Source organism: Juglans regia, chromosome 7 (genome assembly GCF_001411555.2).
Source record: "Juglans regia cultivar Chandler chromosome 7, Walnut 2.0, whole genome shotgun sequence".
In the NCBI taxonomy this organism is placed as follows: domain Eukaryota; kingdom Viridiplantae; phylum Streptophyta; class Magnoliopsida; order Fagales; family Juglandaceae; genus Juglans; species Juglans regia.
In genome coordinates this window covers 35,722,770-35,741,482 of record NC_049907.1, presented here as the reverse complement: position 1 = coordinate 35,741,482, position 18,713 = coordinate 35,722,770, and the positions used below count along the sequence as shown (strand labels likewise).

Sequence of the window (18,713 nt, the reverse complement as noted above, 5' to 3'; positions counted from 1 at the left end):
CAACATGCTAGACCAGCCTTAAGGCGGCTCGGCCTGCCTCACTGCGAAGTGCGGATTCAATCTTTCGACTGCCCAACATTACTTTCGAGATGGCATAGCACAGCCGTACATCTCCTACTTACCTTCTCGTGAGGATCAACATGCGAGTCCAACCTTAAGGCAGCCCAACTTGCCTCACGACGAAGTACAAGTTCAGTCTTTCGACTGTCTGACATTACTTATTAAAGCAACATCTCCACCGACAAATGCCGGGTGTTCACACTCATGCCATAACCGCAGCCAGCAGGTTACCTTCAGGAACGAGCCTTCGGAGTTAACGTGCCTCCAAGCTCCACAGCCACCTAAAGTGGACCCAGAGGGTCAACGGGCTCCCTGACCACTTCGCGCTGGTTACAACTAGTACACTCTAACATTAACTGCGATCTGCATTAGTAAATAAAATTTCACCAACGTCATTGAAAACGAAGACGCCGAAAAATAGTACGTCTTTTGACAAGACATAGGGCCAGTCCAGTCTTACAAACTATTCCCCCCTTTTTACCATTTTTATAAAAGTCAACAGGCGGGAAATGTCAAGGACCGCCCGACCTCTCAGGTGTTTGAATAGGAGGGTAGGTGCTTGAACGTGCTCCATGCGATCGAACCTAACTCCACGTAAAGCAAAAGGGATCAGTCTTGCCGAAGGCGACTCTATCCCTCTAGCGGAGGAGTGCAGGTTGGCTTTTGGCCACCCGACATATTTATCGGCAAAATCTCCATCTACAAAATATTTATCGGCATCTACAAAATACTTATTAGAGGAGTCTCCATGTACAAAATATTTATTAGCGGGATCTCCGTCAATAGAATCTTCAACAAATGAATCTTCATCAAAAGAATCTTCATAAACGGAAACTAACACTCTTATAATGTAGGAAAAAGCAAACGGAAACAAAAGGGAGGCTAAAAGCGATAGAAGCTAAAAGAAAGACAGCTAAGGAACAAAAATGAAAAAAAAAAAAAAAAAACGGCGTTTGGCTCCCTACCCTGCAAAAATCAAGCCAAGCCTGCAAGCCGCACAAACAATAAAAGCGGGTGACAAAAACATCATCTTCTGACAAATAAACGCAATGTAAAGGGCCACAGATAGGCAGGGTCGTTGACCGCGGCCAAACGCTGGCAGGGTAGACTGCAGGGGAATTGCAGAAGAAACAATACGACAAGGTAAATGCGGAGAAGGTACAACCGGATACATAAAATCAATTTATTACCTATGCAGGATTACAAAAGACAAATTACATCATGAAGTTGGATTAAAGGAAAAAGTTACATCGTAAGGCCGCGTGAAGCCGTTGAACTACAAAAAATAATTCACACTGGAAAGCTCATACATTCCACAAAACAACCTGCAGTACCACCTACTCCACGTATACACGTATAGGAGAAAAGTCCTTGAAAGGATTCAGGACCAGAAATCTTACCGAGACCGACTCATCGACCTAGAACGATGACCACATAGCCATAGAACCCCACCACTGCAACCAAGTCCGATCGAGTCAATCTTCCAGGTGCAGCGTGTGGCAAAGGCATCCACCATTACGACGTGTTAATAACGCTAGAGATTCCCTCAAAACGTCAACAGGGATGTAATGAGTCAATTAATTGAGTAGTATGATGGACGCACTGTCTGAAACCCCAACAGTAGAGGATTGGCAAGGAAATCTGCTCGAAAATCCTGCCCTCATAAGTCAGGCTTGATCCCCGCAGGGCCACCACCAAGCCTCCAAGATGGCCCGCCGCCCATAAAAGATGGTGGCGGGGTCAAGGCATAATAAGCAAAAGAGCAAGAACAAGAACAGGAGGTCCGGGACCCCAGCAACAGGGGATTGGCGAAGAGATCCACCCGGAAAGTCCGCCTTCATAAGGCGGGTTCAATTCCAGCAGAACCGCCACCAAGGCCACTAGGGATCATACCTTCCCCGAGCATGTCGTGTCACTGCAAAGACACCTCACGTGGAGAAAAGTCGCCCACGCTCATAGCCCGAAGGTTACATTAGAGGTTCTGAAGAAGGAAGGATTTCATCTACTCTAGGCCTTTATAGTAACCAAACCTCCACGCACCCTCGAGCTTTAGCTAGTTCGTGGTCAGGGCGGTCTCCGCATCTTGTCTCTGCTACCTTTCCTCCTTCAAGGTCTTCCTCTTCACCGCCAGCGATTCGTTGGCCTATTTGACCTTAGATTCCAGCCATCTGATTGACCGACCATCTGTGTCTTATTGCCAACGAAGCTCCAAAACGTCAGCTTGCAATCGCTCTAGTTCCGACTGACACTGGTCTAAAGATTGTTGTAGCGTGTCCCTAGCCTCGGAAGTTAGCGAGGCCTCGATGCGGAGTTGACCGACCTCCCATTGGGACCTAACCAGGTCAGCTAGGGCTCCCTCAGCTTCCTCCCTATGCTCCCCCTCGAAGGCCACACTGTCCATGGTCGTCTGGACTAGAGAGTGAAGATCTTGGTTCTCTCTCCCTAGCTCTGCTGGGCTATCCACAAGAAAGGCAGCCAGGCGCTCCAACCCCTAAAACGAAAGACGGCTTAAAAAAATAATAATAAAAAATAAAAAAGAAAGAAAGAAAACAGAATAGCAGGAGAGTAAAGTTTACCCCAATAAGTAGCCTCTTGGCCTTCCCCTCTGCTCTACGAACACGATTGGCACGGCCGTGCAGCATGGTCATCTGGAGGTCCTCAGGAACTTCCCGGCAATTTTCCCGTCACCATAGGGAACACCAACAACTCCCTCACCAGGAACGTCGCCCACCGTTCCCATTGCACCACTAGGGATGGCAGCTTCGGCCTTAGAAGTCGTGTCAACAAAAACTCTCTCGGCCGGTGATGGACACAATACAGAACAATAGGTTGTGCCAACTCTTTGGATGCTCTTGGGGGTGTAGGAAGACAAAGCACCAACACTGACGACCCTCCAGAGGGAGTAGCAACACTATTCGAGTCAGTAGGAGGGGGAGAGATGCTGCGAGGTCTTTTTCCCTTCCCCACAACTAGCGGACTCGCAGGACGACTGGGCACAGGCGCGACAGTCCGATTCATGAGAATCCCTATGTCAGAGCGCTGGTTGGCGGGGGGAACCAAGTATCAACGGAGACTATCATCCGACATCAAGGCCTCCGAATACACGTCATTTGAATGTGCCACCACCCAGGAACTGACAATCCCAAGTCTCGCCTCCTCACAGGGGTTCGGTTCGGGGCGACGGATCTAGGCATCAGAGATAGTGCCCTAGTTGGCACGGACAAAGAACAGCCGCCTAACGACTGCCCAACTGGATACTCCCACCTGTCAACTAGCAAAAAGAAGAACTTGCGGTTGTATCCCTTCACCACCTTATGCCGCCCCTCTATCCGAGACAACTCCTGAACGGGCTGGAAGCTGTAAATACGTCAACCCTTCTGCACTAAATTATGGATAATAAATAATTCATGGGCAGTCAGGTCGGGATAGTCCGACCTGGCCTCCTCCAAGGCATGACACCAGATGACACAACATGAGATCAAGATCCTCCATGCAATGGGGAGGAATTGAGCAGGCACTAGCTCAAAGAAAGCCAGTACTTAACGCACTGGCCGAGGAACTGGTAGCCTTAGGCCATAGGAGAACATTGCAGGATACGCCGCAACTCTAGTACCATAGCCTTCCTCATTTACCGCTTCACTAGTGGGAGGGGGCATTTCAAGCTCCAACTTTAGAGGGATCTCGTTGTTTACTTTCAGTTCCTCAAATTCTTCAAAAGTAACTATTGACCGCCATGAAAATCTTGCAAAATCATTTATAAGGGAGTCGTCTCGGGCGGCAATAGCTTGAACGGTGCCAGAGGGCGAAGGTTTCTTTGGGGCTATAAGGAGCAAGAGAGACTTGTGAAACACTTCAGAAGAAATGCAAGAAAATGAAACTACAGGATAATGAAACAAAAGCAGAGATTAAGATGGGCCATTCAACTGGAGGGGAAATACTTATATATATAGATGGGGGAAAGATTCCCTTATCGAGGCGTCATAACTCCGCATATCTCACATGTGTCCCACTTAAGTACCAGAATCCCTCGAGTAAAGCAACTGTTGTAAAGTGTATCCCTGGGAATGACGTGTGAATTAATGATTGCAAAATGCAAAGACGTGGCGAAGAAGCCGGAGGGGCGTCATTCAATGTGGAAACATGGCTGACATTGTGCTGCCATGTGAACGGAACACAGATGATCACTCAGCATGCGGCTAGGCTGGCCAGGAACTTGATCAAGCCTAAGAACAAAGGAAATGAAAGAAAATTTCTCCCGAACCTGTCTGAAAAGAATTGACGGGGTAACTGTAAGGAGAATTTTCCCATTAGGAAAGGCCCATAGGACCTCAACTGAGAGTCCCAGCCTAATGGGGATTTTATCCAAGCAAGAAGCAAACTGTCAACCAGGAAAAGACACCATCTAGTCGACAAGACAGCTGAACTAGACACAATGGCAGCCTCCCTTGGGAATAGAATGTGCACAGGATATACGAGAAACACGGAGGACCATCGATTCATCGGCATCAGAGCATCAACGACTCATATAAATCGGATTGAGGCTCAGGGAGCCACCCCACATTAATGGCGCTGTTAATTAAGCCGCACTCTGCCATTATGAAGCCAACATAGGGCCACGCCACATTTTATGGTTTTGACAAGATGAACAGTACGACAAACCAGGACCTCATAGTAGCAGGCATGATTTGCTCTTCAAACTGGTGGTATAAATAGCTGATCCCAGGTACGAGGAAACTCTCTCTGATCCCTAAACTTTCTTACTTATTTTCTACACTTCAAGAACATTGAGAAAATCTCCAAACAGGTCGGGTGGCTTTTCCTCCTTTACACCTGCCAAGAGAATTTTAACACGTATAGAACTTATTTGTGTTATGATGTTTGCAAGTTGAGTCAATATTTTTCTCCCTTCGTCAGTTCATCCCATCTCCTCTTCCATTTTCCTATCTCTTCTTCCGTTTTTCCTTTGTCTCTTCTCTTCTCTCCTCTCTTCCCCACAATTCAGCTCTCATCTCCTCTTTCTCCTCTTTCTTCCCTTCCATTTTCCCTTTCTCTCTTCGTCCCATCTTCGTTGAGAGATTTTGTGGAGAGTAATTTGGAACAAACCCATCTCTCTCCCTCAACTCAATATGCAACCCACTCAATTTTTGCAAGTACTTGTAAGTTTTTGAGCCTAAACATACCTCTTCTCACTCTGCTAGGGTTCTACATCTACATCGGCTTCAATGGGAAAGGGAATATGGAGCTTTGGAAAGAAGAGGAACAAGATCCACACCTTGTGCATAAGGTGTGGCCGCCACAGCTTCCATCTTCAAAAGATTTGCTGATCCGGCTGTGCCTACCCTGCTGCCTGCAAGAGGACATATAACTGGAGTGTGAAGGCGATCTGAAGGAAGACTATTGGAATTGGAAGAATGAGGTACCTCCGCCATGTGCCTCGCAAATTCAAGAGTGGCTTCAGAGAGGGTACTCAAGCGGCACCAAGGAAGAAGGGATCAACTCTTATTGCTTAAGGCACTACTGGAGAGTGATCTTGATTGTAATTTGGGCATACCAAGTTACATTTTTTTAGATGTAGTTTTGTGCGTTGTGACTGATTATCGTGATAAAAGCGATATTTGATGGGTAGGTGTTATAATCTTTTTAATGAACGAGTTCTTTTGATTTTGTTTAGTATGAAGCCTTTAATTTTGGACAAGAATGGACAATCCTATAGATGTTTCATCTTTGATTACATCCTATTTCAATGAAAAAAGAAGCACTTATAAGTCTTTTATTTGTTTATTCTGCATATTAAGCTAGATTGTGGTTGCTATTTGAGTTGAGGGGTTAGCTTTTTTTGCAAGTGGGTGTATTTGGATTCCAACTGTTTTGTAAAAAGCTTTTGAGGGTTTTTAGCATAAGAAAATTGGTGGTTCTACTCTCCAAAAAGAGAATACTTGCATTGTAGTTCATCATCAAGACGCTTCAAAACATACAGTCTTCTTCTGTTACCTGTGTGAAAAATTTTGGAAGATGAACTCTAGAAGGATGTTGTAGAGGATGAATTTTGGAGGTGCAATATTGGATTTTTGGCTGTAAATTTTTTGTTATTAATTTCAGAAAATTGTGAATGATAGAGTTTTTAGAAAATTGTAGATTTTTTATTATAAATTTTATGTTATTAATTTTTTATGCTATTATAAATTTTTGGAAGTGCAATATTACATTGTGAATATTTGAGAGGGGGGGGGGGGGGGGAGAGGGAAAAAGATCGGGTTAGGAGCTAGGATGTATAAAATAAAACGATTCCCTACATACGAGTGCATTGTTTAATTTGATATAACTCATATGTGTCAACTCTTTACTTGTGGGTGTAAAATAGAATATCTCACCCATCCGGCTGTACTAACTTTGGCATCGGAGGTTTCTCGGCCCCAAAGCCACATTATATTCTTTTCTGTGCAGGGCCCATTGTAGAAGACATGAGTTGTTGGAGTTTAGCTCAAGGATGTGCGAAACACGACGTTAACACAATCTATACAGACAAACGTCCAAGAGACGAACTCTTTTTTTTTTTTTTTAATTAACAATAAGGAAACTAAAAATTAAAGTAGTAAGATAAATGCGAAAAAGAACGGATTACAGCTTGGACCAATTCTGATAGACTTTGAAATCTGTGACAATCCTTGAAGGCAACACACTTGTCTCTTTTCAGCCACAAAGTTCATATTTGAAAGGTCTGGTGGTGGCGAGTCCGATGATTTGGCACGTATGTCGAGATGAACTGCTGGAATGGGTGGCGCGTGAGGACCACTGCAGATGTGGCGGAGCATGAGAACCACACACAGAGATTTTTGCAAAGTCACTAATTTCCTCCGAATGATTTCCGACCTGTGAATCTGCTTATGCTGCATATGTCTCTCGAATTGCTGGAAAATTGTAAATTTGTTTTTTTTTGTTTTTTGCCTTGAAGAAATAAAAATAAAATTAAGTAAAAAAAATTTTAATAGACAAGGTGGATGAATGGAGGAATGAGGGAATGAGAGGGAGGAAGAGGCACTTTGACAAAAATCAAATCTAAAACTCTTAATTTTTTACGAGAGAGAGGAAAAAGGAGGCACCTAGGATTTTTAGTTTAATTTTATGTTTTAGTTCATTTATTGTAGCGTTCTGTGTAAAATGATTCATGTATGACTGTATGAGCATATATGTTTAGAAAATATATCTATTTTTATTTTGCACTTCCAAAACGCTATTGATATATAAATTTTTCACATAAGTTATTCTAAAAAAAATTTTGAAATAAGATTAAATATAATTTTAAGACGTGTAAATATCACACACTCTCCTTTTAAGAAAATAGAATTCATCATTAAAATTTTAGTTATTTTTTTATATTTATCTACATTTTTAAAAGATAGTAAGTAAAATTTGCACGATTTAAAATTATAAATATTATTTATCAAAATATTAATATTTTAAAAAAAGTTATAATAAATCTGATTATAAATTATATATTCACAGCAAAATTTATATTTTTACATGATTATCTGGACTGCCACGTTGTATGAAATCCGAATTGAAAGAAACCAAAAGTCCCCCAGAGCGATGCTATTTTCGAGTGAGAAATGCTATACAACTTCTTTTAATCTTTACATATAATATTTTTTAAAATTTTTAATATTTTTTTAAGTTTATTCTTTTTAAATTAATTTAATTATTCTATTTATTATTTATTTATTAAATATTTGATAAAAAAATAAAAAATAAAAAAATGTGGTATATAGAAATTATGTAAATAGTAAGAAGTTGTGTAAATTTTTTCTTCTCGAATCTACCGCTCCATCTTACCCTTTTTTTTTAATTTTTTATTCATATGTTTTTTATTATTTTAAAATATTTTTAAAAAAATCAATTAATTATAAGTAATATTACGTTCAATCTTTAAATAGAGACTGTATTGTAAATTTAATTAATTTTATCTTTAAATTTCTTTAAAATTATAATAATATTCTTATCAAAATAATATTTTTTTTCATTTAATAAAAAATTGTACATACAATCTCTATTTAAGAAATATAAATAAAATTTCTCTAAATAAAATAGTTAAAATAAAATAATTAAAATAAAAATTAAAAATTAAATAAAATATTATTTTTTAATATCGTAATTATTTTAATATTTTAAAAAATTAACAATCCAAACTGAACCGACCATAAACCCATACCACTCCATTTTCAGCCGAGGGTTTCCGATTCCATGCCCCTCCACCACCCCTCTATATAGTGCGCCACCGCCGACACCCCTCATGTTCCGCAGACTCCTCCTCTGCTCCTCTTCTCCTTCTCTCTTCCCTTTCAAATTATCCATTTCCCTCTCTCCCAGACCGCTATTTTCCCCAATTATCTCCCCCACCCCTCGCCTCTCCCTCTCTCTCTCCCGTATGTCGCGGCCACCCTCCGTCCCCATCCCTTCCCTCGACAAAGCCGACCGCTCCGAAGTCATCCGCGCCTTCGAGGCCACCTTGGGTTCCTCCTTCAGCTCCGAGCCCATTGCCCCTACCCCCCGACCCTTAATCGTCGTTATTAGCGGGCCCAGTGGGGTCGGCAAGGACGCCGTCATCAGTCGGCTCAGAGAGGTCCGCAATAACCTCCACTTCGTAGTCACCGCCACGAGCCGCGCCAAACGTCCCGGCGAGGTGCACGGGAAAGACTATTACTTCGTGTCCAAGGATGAGTTTTTGACGATGGTTGAGAGGAACGAGTTGTTAGAGCACGCGCTTGTCTATGGAGACTACAAGGGGATTCCAAAGCAGCAGGTCCGGGAGTACATGGCGAGAGGGTACGACATCGTTTTGAGGGTGGATATTCAGGGCGCCCAGACGCTGAGGAGGATTCTGAGGGACTCCGCGGTTTTCGTGTTCCTGGTGGCGGAGAGCGAGGCAAAGATGGTGGAGAGGCTGGTGGAGAGGAGGACGGAGAGCAAGGAAGAGCTGCTAGTGAGGATCGCGACGGCGAGGGAGGAGGTGAGGCACATGAGGAATTTCGATTACGTGGTGGTGAATGCCGACGGGGAGCTGGAGAGAGCGGTGAGGTTGGTGGAAGCTATAATTGACTCCGAGAAGGCCAAGGTGCGGCAGCGAAGCGCAGTAATATAGCTCGCGGCCACCTCCGGATTGTTGGTGAGGTATGTGATATGTGTGAGGTTATTAGAAACGGGGGTTTGGGAGGTAGGTATGTTTTGAAGCTTAGTGAAGGAAGTTTAGTAGAATTGAGAATCTATAATTTAGAGAGTGTTTAATTGTGGGCTATGCATGTTGCGATGGATGGGATTTATGACTATATGGTTATTAGCTTTGTTGGATGGCAAAAGTAATCTCAAATAATTTAACTTATCATGTCATGCAAAAGTTGTGTTTTTTAAATGTGGGTAAGTATGTGCTCACGCATCCACACACCCAGGGAATAAACGCTTGGCTTCAGGCTTCACCATATGTTGTCCGAGTAATGCCACTTACAGTCGTAAAGTGCGGAAGTGCAATCGTTTTAAAGAGAGATTTATTATTAAAAAATTATTATTATTATTATTATTATTATTATTTTATGTAGGTCTTATTTACTCACTATTTTCAAAAGAATTGTGCGGTGCTTACTGCTTACACACTTCACGACTATAGATATCATTTCTCTTGCTGCCCATATATGTGGGGAAGGACATGTATTTTGGTATAAAGACTGTCGGCTGCGAGGCAATGTCACTATCAATATGGGTTGTGAATGATTTGATATCAATTAGGATTCTGGTTGATTTTGTTATTTTGCTATATCGAATGACATAACAAGTGATTTTCCTCTATTTCCTGCGTATTTTCGCCCTTTTCTTTTTTAATTGTTTAATTTTTAGCTTACTTCCTATGTTATCGAATGTGAGTATGTACTGAGTTATTGGGTAAAGGTCTGTGCACAAACCTAACAAACTTCATGTTTTAAGTTGCTACACTATATTAGCCTTTTCTGTTTAAGGCACGTACCTCAATTTGGACATGGCTAAGTCAATTAAAAACTCAATACCAGAACTATTGAATCACACAACAGACCCGTATTTCATAAAGAATTGCCTTCACTTACGTTATTCGTTTTGAATTCAGTAATTTTCTCAAAAGATCATTTCAGTCAGCAACATATCTACCTTGTCTTCTGTTCCACGGCTTTGGAATTTTTTGAGCCACCTCTTCATCATCAATCGTTTCGCCCCACTTTTAGATTAGTCTAAGTCAGACTAACTGTACAAAGTGAGATATATAGAGAAGAAGGGAACATTGAAAGATTAAGAGGATAGAGCACTCTTATTACATTAATAGATATGATTTTTTTACTCTCTCCTACCTTCTCTTCAATTGACGAATGGATCTTTTGCTTGCTTTGCACAAATGTGGTTGTCAATTATTTATAGCAGTATCTTATATATATAGTTTGGAAGTCTAAGTGGTTTACATCCACTGGTTATTAATGAATGGGAGTTACAAATGTGTCTACAAATGCAGAACCTTTGACATGTTTGATAGCCTCTAGACCACTCTCTCAGAATTTAATGTCGTCTAGCTTGCCCTAGAAATTCTTGCATGATCTTAGGGGTATGGGGTTGATGTTCTCCAGTTATTTGTTTGCTGTAGTTTATTAGTATATATATTTTTCCCTTATGTGTGTTTGTTCTTGTAGGTGAGGCGGTGATTACGGCTATAAGACGAGGAGGCATTGTGATTTAGTTACTCTGTAAACTTGGCCCTTTCCAGTGGTTAGCTAGGACGAGTAACGTCAATTTGTTTTATTATTTGGCTTGGGGACGGAATCGACAAATGTGGAAATGTGCTCACTGTGCTTAGGAAGTTGATGGTGCGTGATCAGGTGACTTATTTGGATGTTTATTTGAGTTTTGGAACTTAGTTTTCCATCAGACCGTGTAGTTACAATTGATTGTCTGGAACTTACGTCCTAGAACGAGAATCGTCCATCAGATTCCTTGTTAAGATGATAGTGCAGGATGTTGTTTATCCATTACTGAAAAATTCTTTGTATTGACAATGAATTGATGAGACAAATGGAAATTATCTGCTGGATGTTTCAGTTTCTTTGCTTTTGATGAACGGTGCAAGACCCATGCGACAATTTGGTATTGCACCCTATTTTGGATTTGGGAAGGCTTCTAAAATTTCTGAATCGGCCCAAGAACCATCATCTCTGGATTGGTGTGAATTCCAGTTTGAACTTCCTCCACAATCCAAACCCAAAAGATGATCCATCCAACATCGACCATCTGAACAATAACCAAAAAGGGCCGTACAGAAAGTTGACAAATTCGAAGACTTTGCCAATGATATTTACTTGAGAAAATCCAGAGCATGCATTCTATTTCTACGTGTTTATCCTAGCCAGACTGTATAATATCAATACCTTTAGGCATTGATGGTCTTAAAGACAACACGCAAGAGCAACGTTTGTTTTCCTAGAAGCCACGAGGTTGGTTGGGGTGGCCAGAGATACCGATGATGATTAAACCAGATCATATGATTTGCCACGTGTATGTCTGACCCTACCAGAAACAGGGATCTGGAAACAAGCTTTAGGCACAGGATAAACGAGTGGATTGATTAGATAAGAACCAAACACGCGTAAGGAAAAGATGTAAAGAGAACCCAAAAGGAGCCTTTAACTTGACTCAAGATGACTCTTGTTTCGGCTAACCCATTTGTACAAGCTAAAGCGAAGACTGACTCATTTTGCACATTTAAGACTTTTTAATAACGTAGCGACAACAACAAACCCTTGGGATGAAGTGAGTCCAACACATCTTTAAAGAGAGTTCTATAATGCCATTCGTGATGGAAGGATTTTGGGCTAAATTTAGTTATGTTCTTTATTAATAAAATAAGTCCTATGGATATGGATAATAAAATCACTTCAATCTTTTAATCATCAATCAGACTAAAAAAAGACCAACTTGTAGTTAACAGGGTCGATGATTTACACTGTAACGCGCTTTGAAAAGTCAAATATTATCCATGTCCTTTGTTGGATTGGAAACTTGCCTCGACTCATTTCATCATTATAATTTTTTTAAATTTTTATTTAAAATATAATAAATAATTTAACTTTTTTAAATATAAAAATAATAATAATATTAAAAAATAATATTCTAATAATATTTTATTGAACTCATCTAAAACTATCTCAATTCATTTCTAAGATTGTGTTTAGATGTTGAAGTGAGTTGAGTTGAGTTGAGTTGAGATGATAAAATATTGTTAGAATATTATTTTTTAATATTATTATTATTTTAGAATTTGAAAAAGTTGAATTGTTTATTATATTTTGTGTTGAGATTTAAAAAAGTTGTAATGATGAGTTGAGATGAGTTGAGAGTGGTTTAAGTTCCAAACGCACCCTAAATCTAAACAGATTGGAATCCGAACTTTTGTTGTCAATTTTACAAGATATGTATGTCCCTAGCTCCTAACCCCATCCCACTGGTGCATGAGCTTTATGCATTCATTCATACAAGATCCTGCTCATTTGTAATTGGATTGTGATGCAGTTGTTATTATATTATTTTTCATCTGTTTAAAGTTTAATTCCACAGGGCCACACCCTCCAAGTTTTCCTGATTTACTTGATTAAAAAAATTCAAATATTACAAAGAGAAAAAAAAAAAACAAAACAAAAAAATCAATCATTCTTACGTTCGAACCCTTTGTGCATGAAAAACCTTGTCCAAGTCTTTAGGCGGTGGTACGTACGAGAAAAACATAACCAACCAAGAAATATGACAGAAAGAGAAGTGGCTTAACGTTACTCTTTCCTTCTCATTTCCACAAAAGAAACGTGCTCCCCAAGTTCATTCAACTTTTTTGTCTTTATAAAGTTGAATTCTTCACTTCTTTCTGCTCATCATAACGAAAATTCTCCATCTAGCTAGCACTTCTACGCCATCAACTATCAAAATCTTTTGAAGGATTCGACTACCCAGTTCCTTTGAGAGGAAGAAAGAGCTCTTGTTTCCAAGCCGGTTGAGCCAGCAGCATCATGGATCCTGGGAATCCTGCAGAAGATGAAGGAAGCATTCATCTACAGATAGCTGAACTTCAAAAGCTCGGTGAAACGTCCTCGAGTTCGGGTACCACAATTTTTGAACCACAGAGTAGTATCGAGAAGAGAGACAGCAGCAATGTTGATTCTGTTCCTCCAACATTACCAGCAGTTCGTGCACCTGAAAAGAAGCTTACTCTCTTTGCCCTACGGCTTGCAGTTCTTGAGAAAGCAGCTACAGGCCTTGGAACTCTTGGGTTCATCTGGGCAACGGTTGTTCTTCTGGGTGGCTTTGCCATCACTTTGGATAAAACCGACTTTTGGTTTATTACCATCATCCTGGTGATTGAGGGCACTCGTATATTCAGCAGGAGCCATGAGCTTGAATGGCAAAACCAAGCCACATGGTCAATCACAGACGCCGGAATCAACAGTTTCCGGGTACTGAGATCCAGCTCACACCTCCTGATCGGAAATGTAAAAGCAATTTTCCAGCCCATGCATTTAGTGCGGAAGCAAAGTAAACACGCGAGAGAATCAACAGGAATAGATGATGCAGCAAGTCCTGGACTCGGTACTGATCATCGCCAAAGAATGCCAACTAGAACATGGAAAAGTTCAGATGTTCCTCTTCTACCGTTTTCTCAATGGGTTTTCCTCGCCAGAAATGTCAGTAAGCTTCTCTATTGGCTCCAACTCCTATCTGCAACAGCGTGTGTGGTCCTCTCATTGATAAAACTCGTCAAGCATAACTATGGAGAGGTACAAAAAGGAGACACTGACAAGAAGAACCGGCAATCAGCTCTCAATATTTTCTATTCCTTGGCATTAGCAGAAGCACTGTTGTTTCTAATGGAGAGAGCTTACTGGGAATGGAAGGTCAGCTACTGTAGACTGTTGGATGAAGTAATTAAAGAATGCGAGTTGGGACCTACAGGTATGGTTTCAATTAGAAGGTTCTTCTATGATGCCTATTCAAGATGTGTAAACGGAAGCATTTTTGATGGATTGAAAATGGACATGGTTACTTTTGCTATGGATCTCTTGGCTTCGAACTCCCCTGATGAGCAGCTCATTGGAGTTAGAGTACTTCAACAATTTGCATTAAACGAGCGGTTTTCTAATGACACCCTCCAAAAAATAGGGATAAATATATCTTTGATAGAGAGAATAGTAGAGATGTTGAATTGGTCAGATCCACAAGATGAAGAGATCAGGCGATCGGCAGCAGAAATATTGTCAAAACTAGCAGGCAAAAAGCAAAACTCACTTCGGATTGCTGGCATACCTGGTGCTATGGAATCAATATCATCTTTGCTCCAAACCAATAGAAGCTGCAGTGGTGCAGCCGATGAAATCAGTGAAAAAAATATCATCCTAGACCATGCAAATTACGGATTCTGGACATTTAATCATTTGGGACTTTGTATTCTGAAGAAACTTGCATGTGACCATGATAACTGTGGGAAAATTGGAAATACAAGAGGCCTCCTACCTAAAATCATAGATTTTACACATGCTGAAGAGAGATTGTTGAAGGATAAAAATGTTGTGGCAACTCAGATTCGGACAGTGAAACGGTCCTTGCAAGTGGTGAAGATGCTGGTAAACACAACTGGTGCCACAGGAAAACATCTTCGAAGAGAAATTTCGGAGATAGTTTTCACCATCAGCTACATTAGAGATATTCTAAAGTATGGAGAGAGATACCCCAAACTGCAAAAACTTGGCATAGATATCTTAACCAGTCTTGCGCTGGAAGAGGATGCAACAGAGAGGATTGGGGGCACAGGTGGAGTTCTGAAGGAGTTGTTAAACATTTTTTTCAAACAGGGAATGCCCGAGAATCGGAATCATGTAAAAATTGCCGCTGGAGAAGCACTAGCAATGCTGTCTTTAGAAAGCAAAAGTAACTGCTATCGTATTTTGAAGATGCAAGCTCTTGTAAGACTTGTTGGAGGACTGGAAGTCCCTTTACTTCGTATAAATGCAGCAAGGGTTCTAAGAAATTTGTGCTCGTACAGTGGTGTAGATTGCTTCAACCACTTAAAGGGGGTAACAGCCGCAGCACCTACAGTAAGTGTTTTCTACAAAACCATAGTCCAACAACATTTTCTTCTCCCCTAATGTTCATGTTATGTCAGGAGGGGCACCATAATACAAGCTTTCACGTACAATTTTATTCAATACTGTAAGCATGATACATACCTTCACTACACATTAAATGATTTCCCTCTCTCCTTTTGCAGGTGCTTCGGGCAATCATGTTAGAAGAAAATAAATTACAGGAAGTCATGCTAGGACTAGCAGCACATGCTTTTAAATTCATGACTTCTCAGGAGTCGAGCATCATGTTTGAGAGAGAAGGAACTGAGGCTAAATTGGCTGATAAATTAGTCCACATTCTGAAGCAGCACCAATATCCACCAATTAAAATTCCAAGAATAAGGAGGTTTACCATAGAGTTGGCGATATGGATGATGAGAGATAAGGTAACAAATGTTCGTATTTTCAAGAATTTGGGGATGGAGAAGGTGCTGGAGGCTGTCTTGGAGACCACAGCAGAGCTTGAAAGCTTTAATATTTTCTCCGGTACCGTTGGAATTAATCGGCACAGCACAACAATTCACTCACTCGTTGAAACTGCTTTGAAGTTGTTGGAGGAGGTGTAAAAATTCTTTGTAGTGGACATGGATACTCGAATTTGCAGATTAATTTATTTTGTAGATATGCACACGTGAAAGTTGCAGAAGGTTCTTTTTATCTATGTAAGAAGGGTGCGATGTAATTATCTTAAAGTTATGCCAATTAACACAATTCATAAGTCTTCTTCCAGCTGAAACTCTTGTTGCCTGCCCCATGTTGCAATATAATTGGCATCTTCTTTTCCACAATATCAATGGACCTTCAAATGAATTTGGATTTAAACTAGCCAAAATGGCATTGGAGTTTCCTTTTTTTTGGTGCAGACTTGAACCGGCTTAAACTTTTATTTACTCTTTCTAGTGTGGAGGAACCAATCAAAGATAACAGAAAATCAAGGGCACTAGAGTATAAGGTTGGTTTATTCGTTTGGTGTTGATCTGATGTATAAGGTTTTCCTCCACCATAAGTGAGGATTTCTTTCAATAAAGTTCGGAGGTGCCGTCCTCCTTCTTCTGGAAAAAAAGGAAAAAAAGAAAAAAAAAAGGCACTAGAGGATAAATACAACAGCTACACATGGACAGCAAAATGCCAATCTCATGCTGCTAATATGAGTTTTATTGTCACTCGTTCCTCTTCCCAACAAATCGAAGAACAACTTGGACTGCCAAGAAATTTCTGACCTAATACCTAATCTATTTTCCATTTACTACAACTCAGCACTATCACGTTGCATGCATCTCCAAGAAGTGGCAGCCTCATTCTATATTCACCAAAAGTTCAGCCAATAATTTTTAGATTACCCCTGCACCAACTGTTCTACTACATTCTCTTAAAATAATTCTTTGCCCTATCAAACCAACAATTGGCAATATGTAAGAGTTTCCACAATCTCAGACTTCGAATTAGTAAACAAGCCATAATGGGAAAACACAAAGTTACTTAAGAGACATGAGAGTTTTCAAACCTAACGGTAGAACTCAGACAATCCAGATAAGATCATTGGATATCTTCCAACCATCAATTTGACATTTATGTGAAGGGGAAGGGGCTAAAATGGTTTGGAGTTTTTTTTGCAGATGCATGCCGAGTTCATCTAACGCAGATCAGGAGTTGAGAGGGGATGATGTGGTGTTGGTGCCATAGAGCTTCTATGGGATCTCAGGTTGGATGGCTTCGGGGATCTCTTCCTATAGTCATTTCTTGGGCGATATGGAGGGTAAGATGTGAGGCTAGAATGGAAGGTACTAAATTTATTCCTGAAAATGTTATTAGATTAGTTAAAGTATGGATTAGAAATATTGCTTGCAAAGTTAAACAATTCCAGCATATGGGTGGTGAGGATAGGGAGGTCATGGAGCGGCTAGCTTGTCCAATTATTCCTATTTCTTCCAAGCCTATTAAGCTAATTGTGTGGAGTCCACCAGAGAGAGGAAGAATAAAGCTGAATGTGGATGGAGGATCTTGCGGTAATCCAAGTGAGGCTAGGGAGGGGGTATTATTCGGGATGCTAATGGTGATGTCCTTGTGGGGTTTGCACATGCATATGTATGCCCACTAATACCTAGGGGTGCTATGGTGCAAGGGGCGGGCACCCCCCCCCCCCCGCACCATGAGGGTGATGGGGTTTTTCCCCCCTCCCTGGGGAAAACCCCATCCCCCGCCATTATATTAAAAAAAAAAAATTTTTGGTCTAAAAATATTTTTTTAGACCAAAATTATAATATAATTTAAATAATAAATTAAAATTTATAAATATAAAAAAATTTAAACTCATTAGAGTTAGATTTTGGATTGATTTGGCCTCCTAGGCCAATCTTTATATAGGAGGCCAAGGCAATACAATAGTCATCTTTAAGCAATGTGGGACTTACTACTAAGTGATTGTGATGGTTTATTGTTTTTTATTTGTGATTTTTGGCACCTGAGTAATTCTTTGGTGGCCTTGAGATTGTTACTACGGTATTTTTCCATCATAAGTGAGTATTTTTTGAATAAATTTGGGACGAGGTCTCTCATGGACAGGAGACCTTCGTCTATTTATTAAAAAAAAAAAAACCATCAATTTGACATCACTTGCATGGTTTGCTTGCCATTCTGCCATGTCAAAAGCTCACTAAAAAAAGAGTAGCAGAGACAAAAGGAGCTATATCAATCTGGTGCAATGTAAAGGAGGTAGAAGACTTCCTCTTACCCAAATATACATTATCTTTGAAGAGCATAAACATGATTTCCACACACATGCATATTACTGCATTAGCTAATGATTTTTTTTTAAGAGAAGAGGACGGTACATAAAAATTATATAATAGCTTATGAATCTTCTTAAACACACAGACTCAGTATTGGTATCAAGAAAGGCTTGCCAAGCTGGCTCACAGTATGAGTAAAGTATTAATTCACAGCATCCGTTAGTTTAAAATACCTTCCTCCCAAGTTCTTCCTGTGTCCCCTGTAAGGCAAGACAAAGCAGAACCTCAAATACATGGCAATTAGTCCCCGGGAAATTAGTAAAAGTTCAGCTGCCCTGCAAAATTGTTCATCAAACTGAACACATCGACGCTTACTCACAACATATTCATTCATTCATAAGAAGAAAAAAAAAAAGTAGAAAATCTAAATTCAGAGAGCATCATGAGCGTTAAAACACAACAAAATCATACCACGCACGGATCTCCATTTCTACTAGTTCAAGTAGTTCTGGATCATTTACTTATTGTATGCACTTAATTGAGAAAGCACGTCAATGATCATTGGCGCCCAAACCTGAGCCACAAAAACGAAGGGAACCATTACACACCTGACGATCAAGCAGAATATGTTCCTTGGCTTTGTCGCATGCGCACATCTGTAGCGTGTACCAGCAAAATGCCTTCTATTTACGACAGAAATTTGGGTCCCCCCTAACACTTCAGCGTAGACTTGGGACCCACTTCTTTTTTTAGATTT

The 18,713-nt window shown here is 40.4% G+C and overlaps 2 protein-coding genes, 1 long non-coding RNA gene and 1 pseudogene across 3 annotated transcripts; 3 read left to right on the top strand and 1 right to left on the bottom strand.

Annotated features, from left to right (window-relative positions):
- The first annotated feature begins 5,282 nt into the window (after positions 1–5,282).
- On the top strand, positions 5,283–5,570 carry LOC108995075 (annotated as a pseudogene).
- Positions 5,571–8,260: 2,690 nt separating this feature from the next.
- On the top strand, positions 8,261–11,175 carry LOC108995074 (guanylate kinase 2, chloroplastic/mitochondrial). The gene is made up of 2 exons (XM_018970577.2): positions 8,261–9,225; positions 10,758–11,175. The coding sequence occupies exon 1, from the start codon at positions 8,348–8,350 to the stop codon at positions 9,194–9,196; it is 849 nt and encodes a 282-aa protein (XP_018826122.1). The 5' UTR covers positions 8,261–8,347; the 3' UTR covers positions 9,197–9,225; positions 10,758–11,175.
- Positions 11,176–12,793: 1,618 nt separating this feature from the next.
- Positions 12,794–15,956, top strand: LOC108994975. The gene is made up of 2 exons (XM_018970420.2): positions 12,794–15,197; positions 15,371–15,956. The coding sequence occupies exons 1-2, from the start codon at positions 13,119–13,121 to the stop codon at positions 15,791–15,793; spliced, it is 2,502 nt and encodes an 833-aa protein (XP_018825965.1). The 5' UTR covers positions 12,794–13,118; the 3' UTR covers positions 15,794–15,956.
- A 1,968-nt stretch (positions 15,957–17,924) lies between these two features.
- LOC108995008 lies at positions 17,925–18,595 on the bottom strand. The gene is made up of 2 exons (XR_001996792.1): positions 18,428–18,595; positions 17,925–18,291 (listed from the first exon to the last, which is right to left on the bottom strand). It is a non-coding gene; the product is annotated as an uncharacterized LOC108995008 (long non-coding RNA).
- Between the last annotated feature and the right edge of the window lie 118 nt (positions 18,596–18,713).

Excerpts from the sequence above, each read along its gene's own strand:
- LOC108995074 (XM_018970577.2), top strand. The coding sequence starts at position 8,348 with ATGTTCCGCAGACTCCTCCTCTGCTCCTCTTCTCCTTCTCTCTTCCCT.
- LOC108994975 (XM_018970420.2), top strand. The coding sequence starts at position 13,119 with ATGGATCCTGGGAATCCTGCAGAAGATGAAGGAAGCATTCATCTACAG. Across the intron at positions 15,198-15,370 it reads TAACAGCCGCAGCACCTACA|GTGCTTCGGGCAATCATGTT; the intron begins GTAAGTGTTTTC and ends CTCCTTTTGCAG.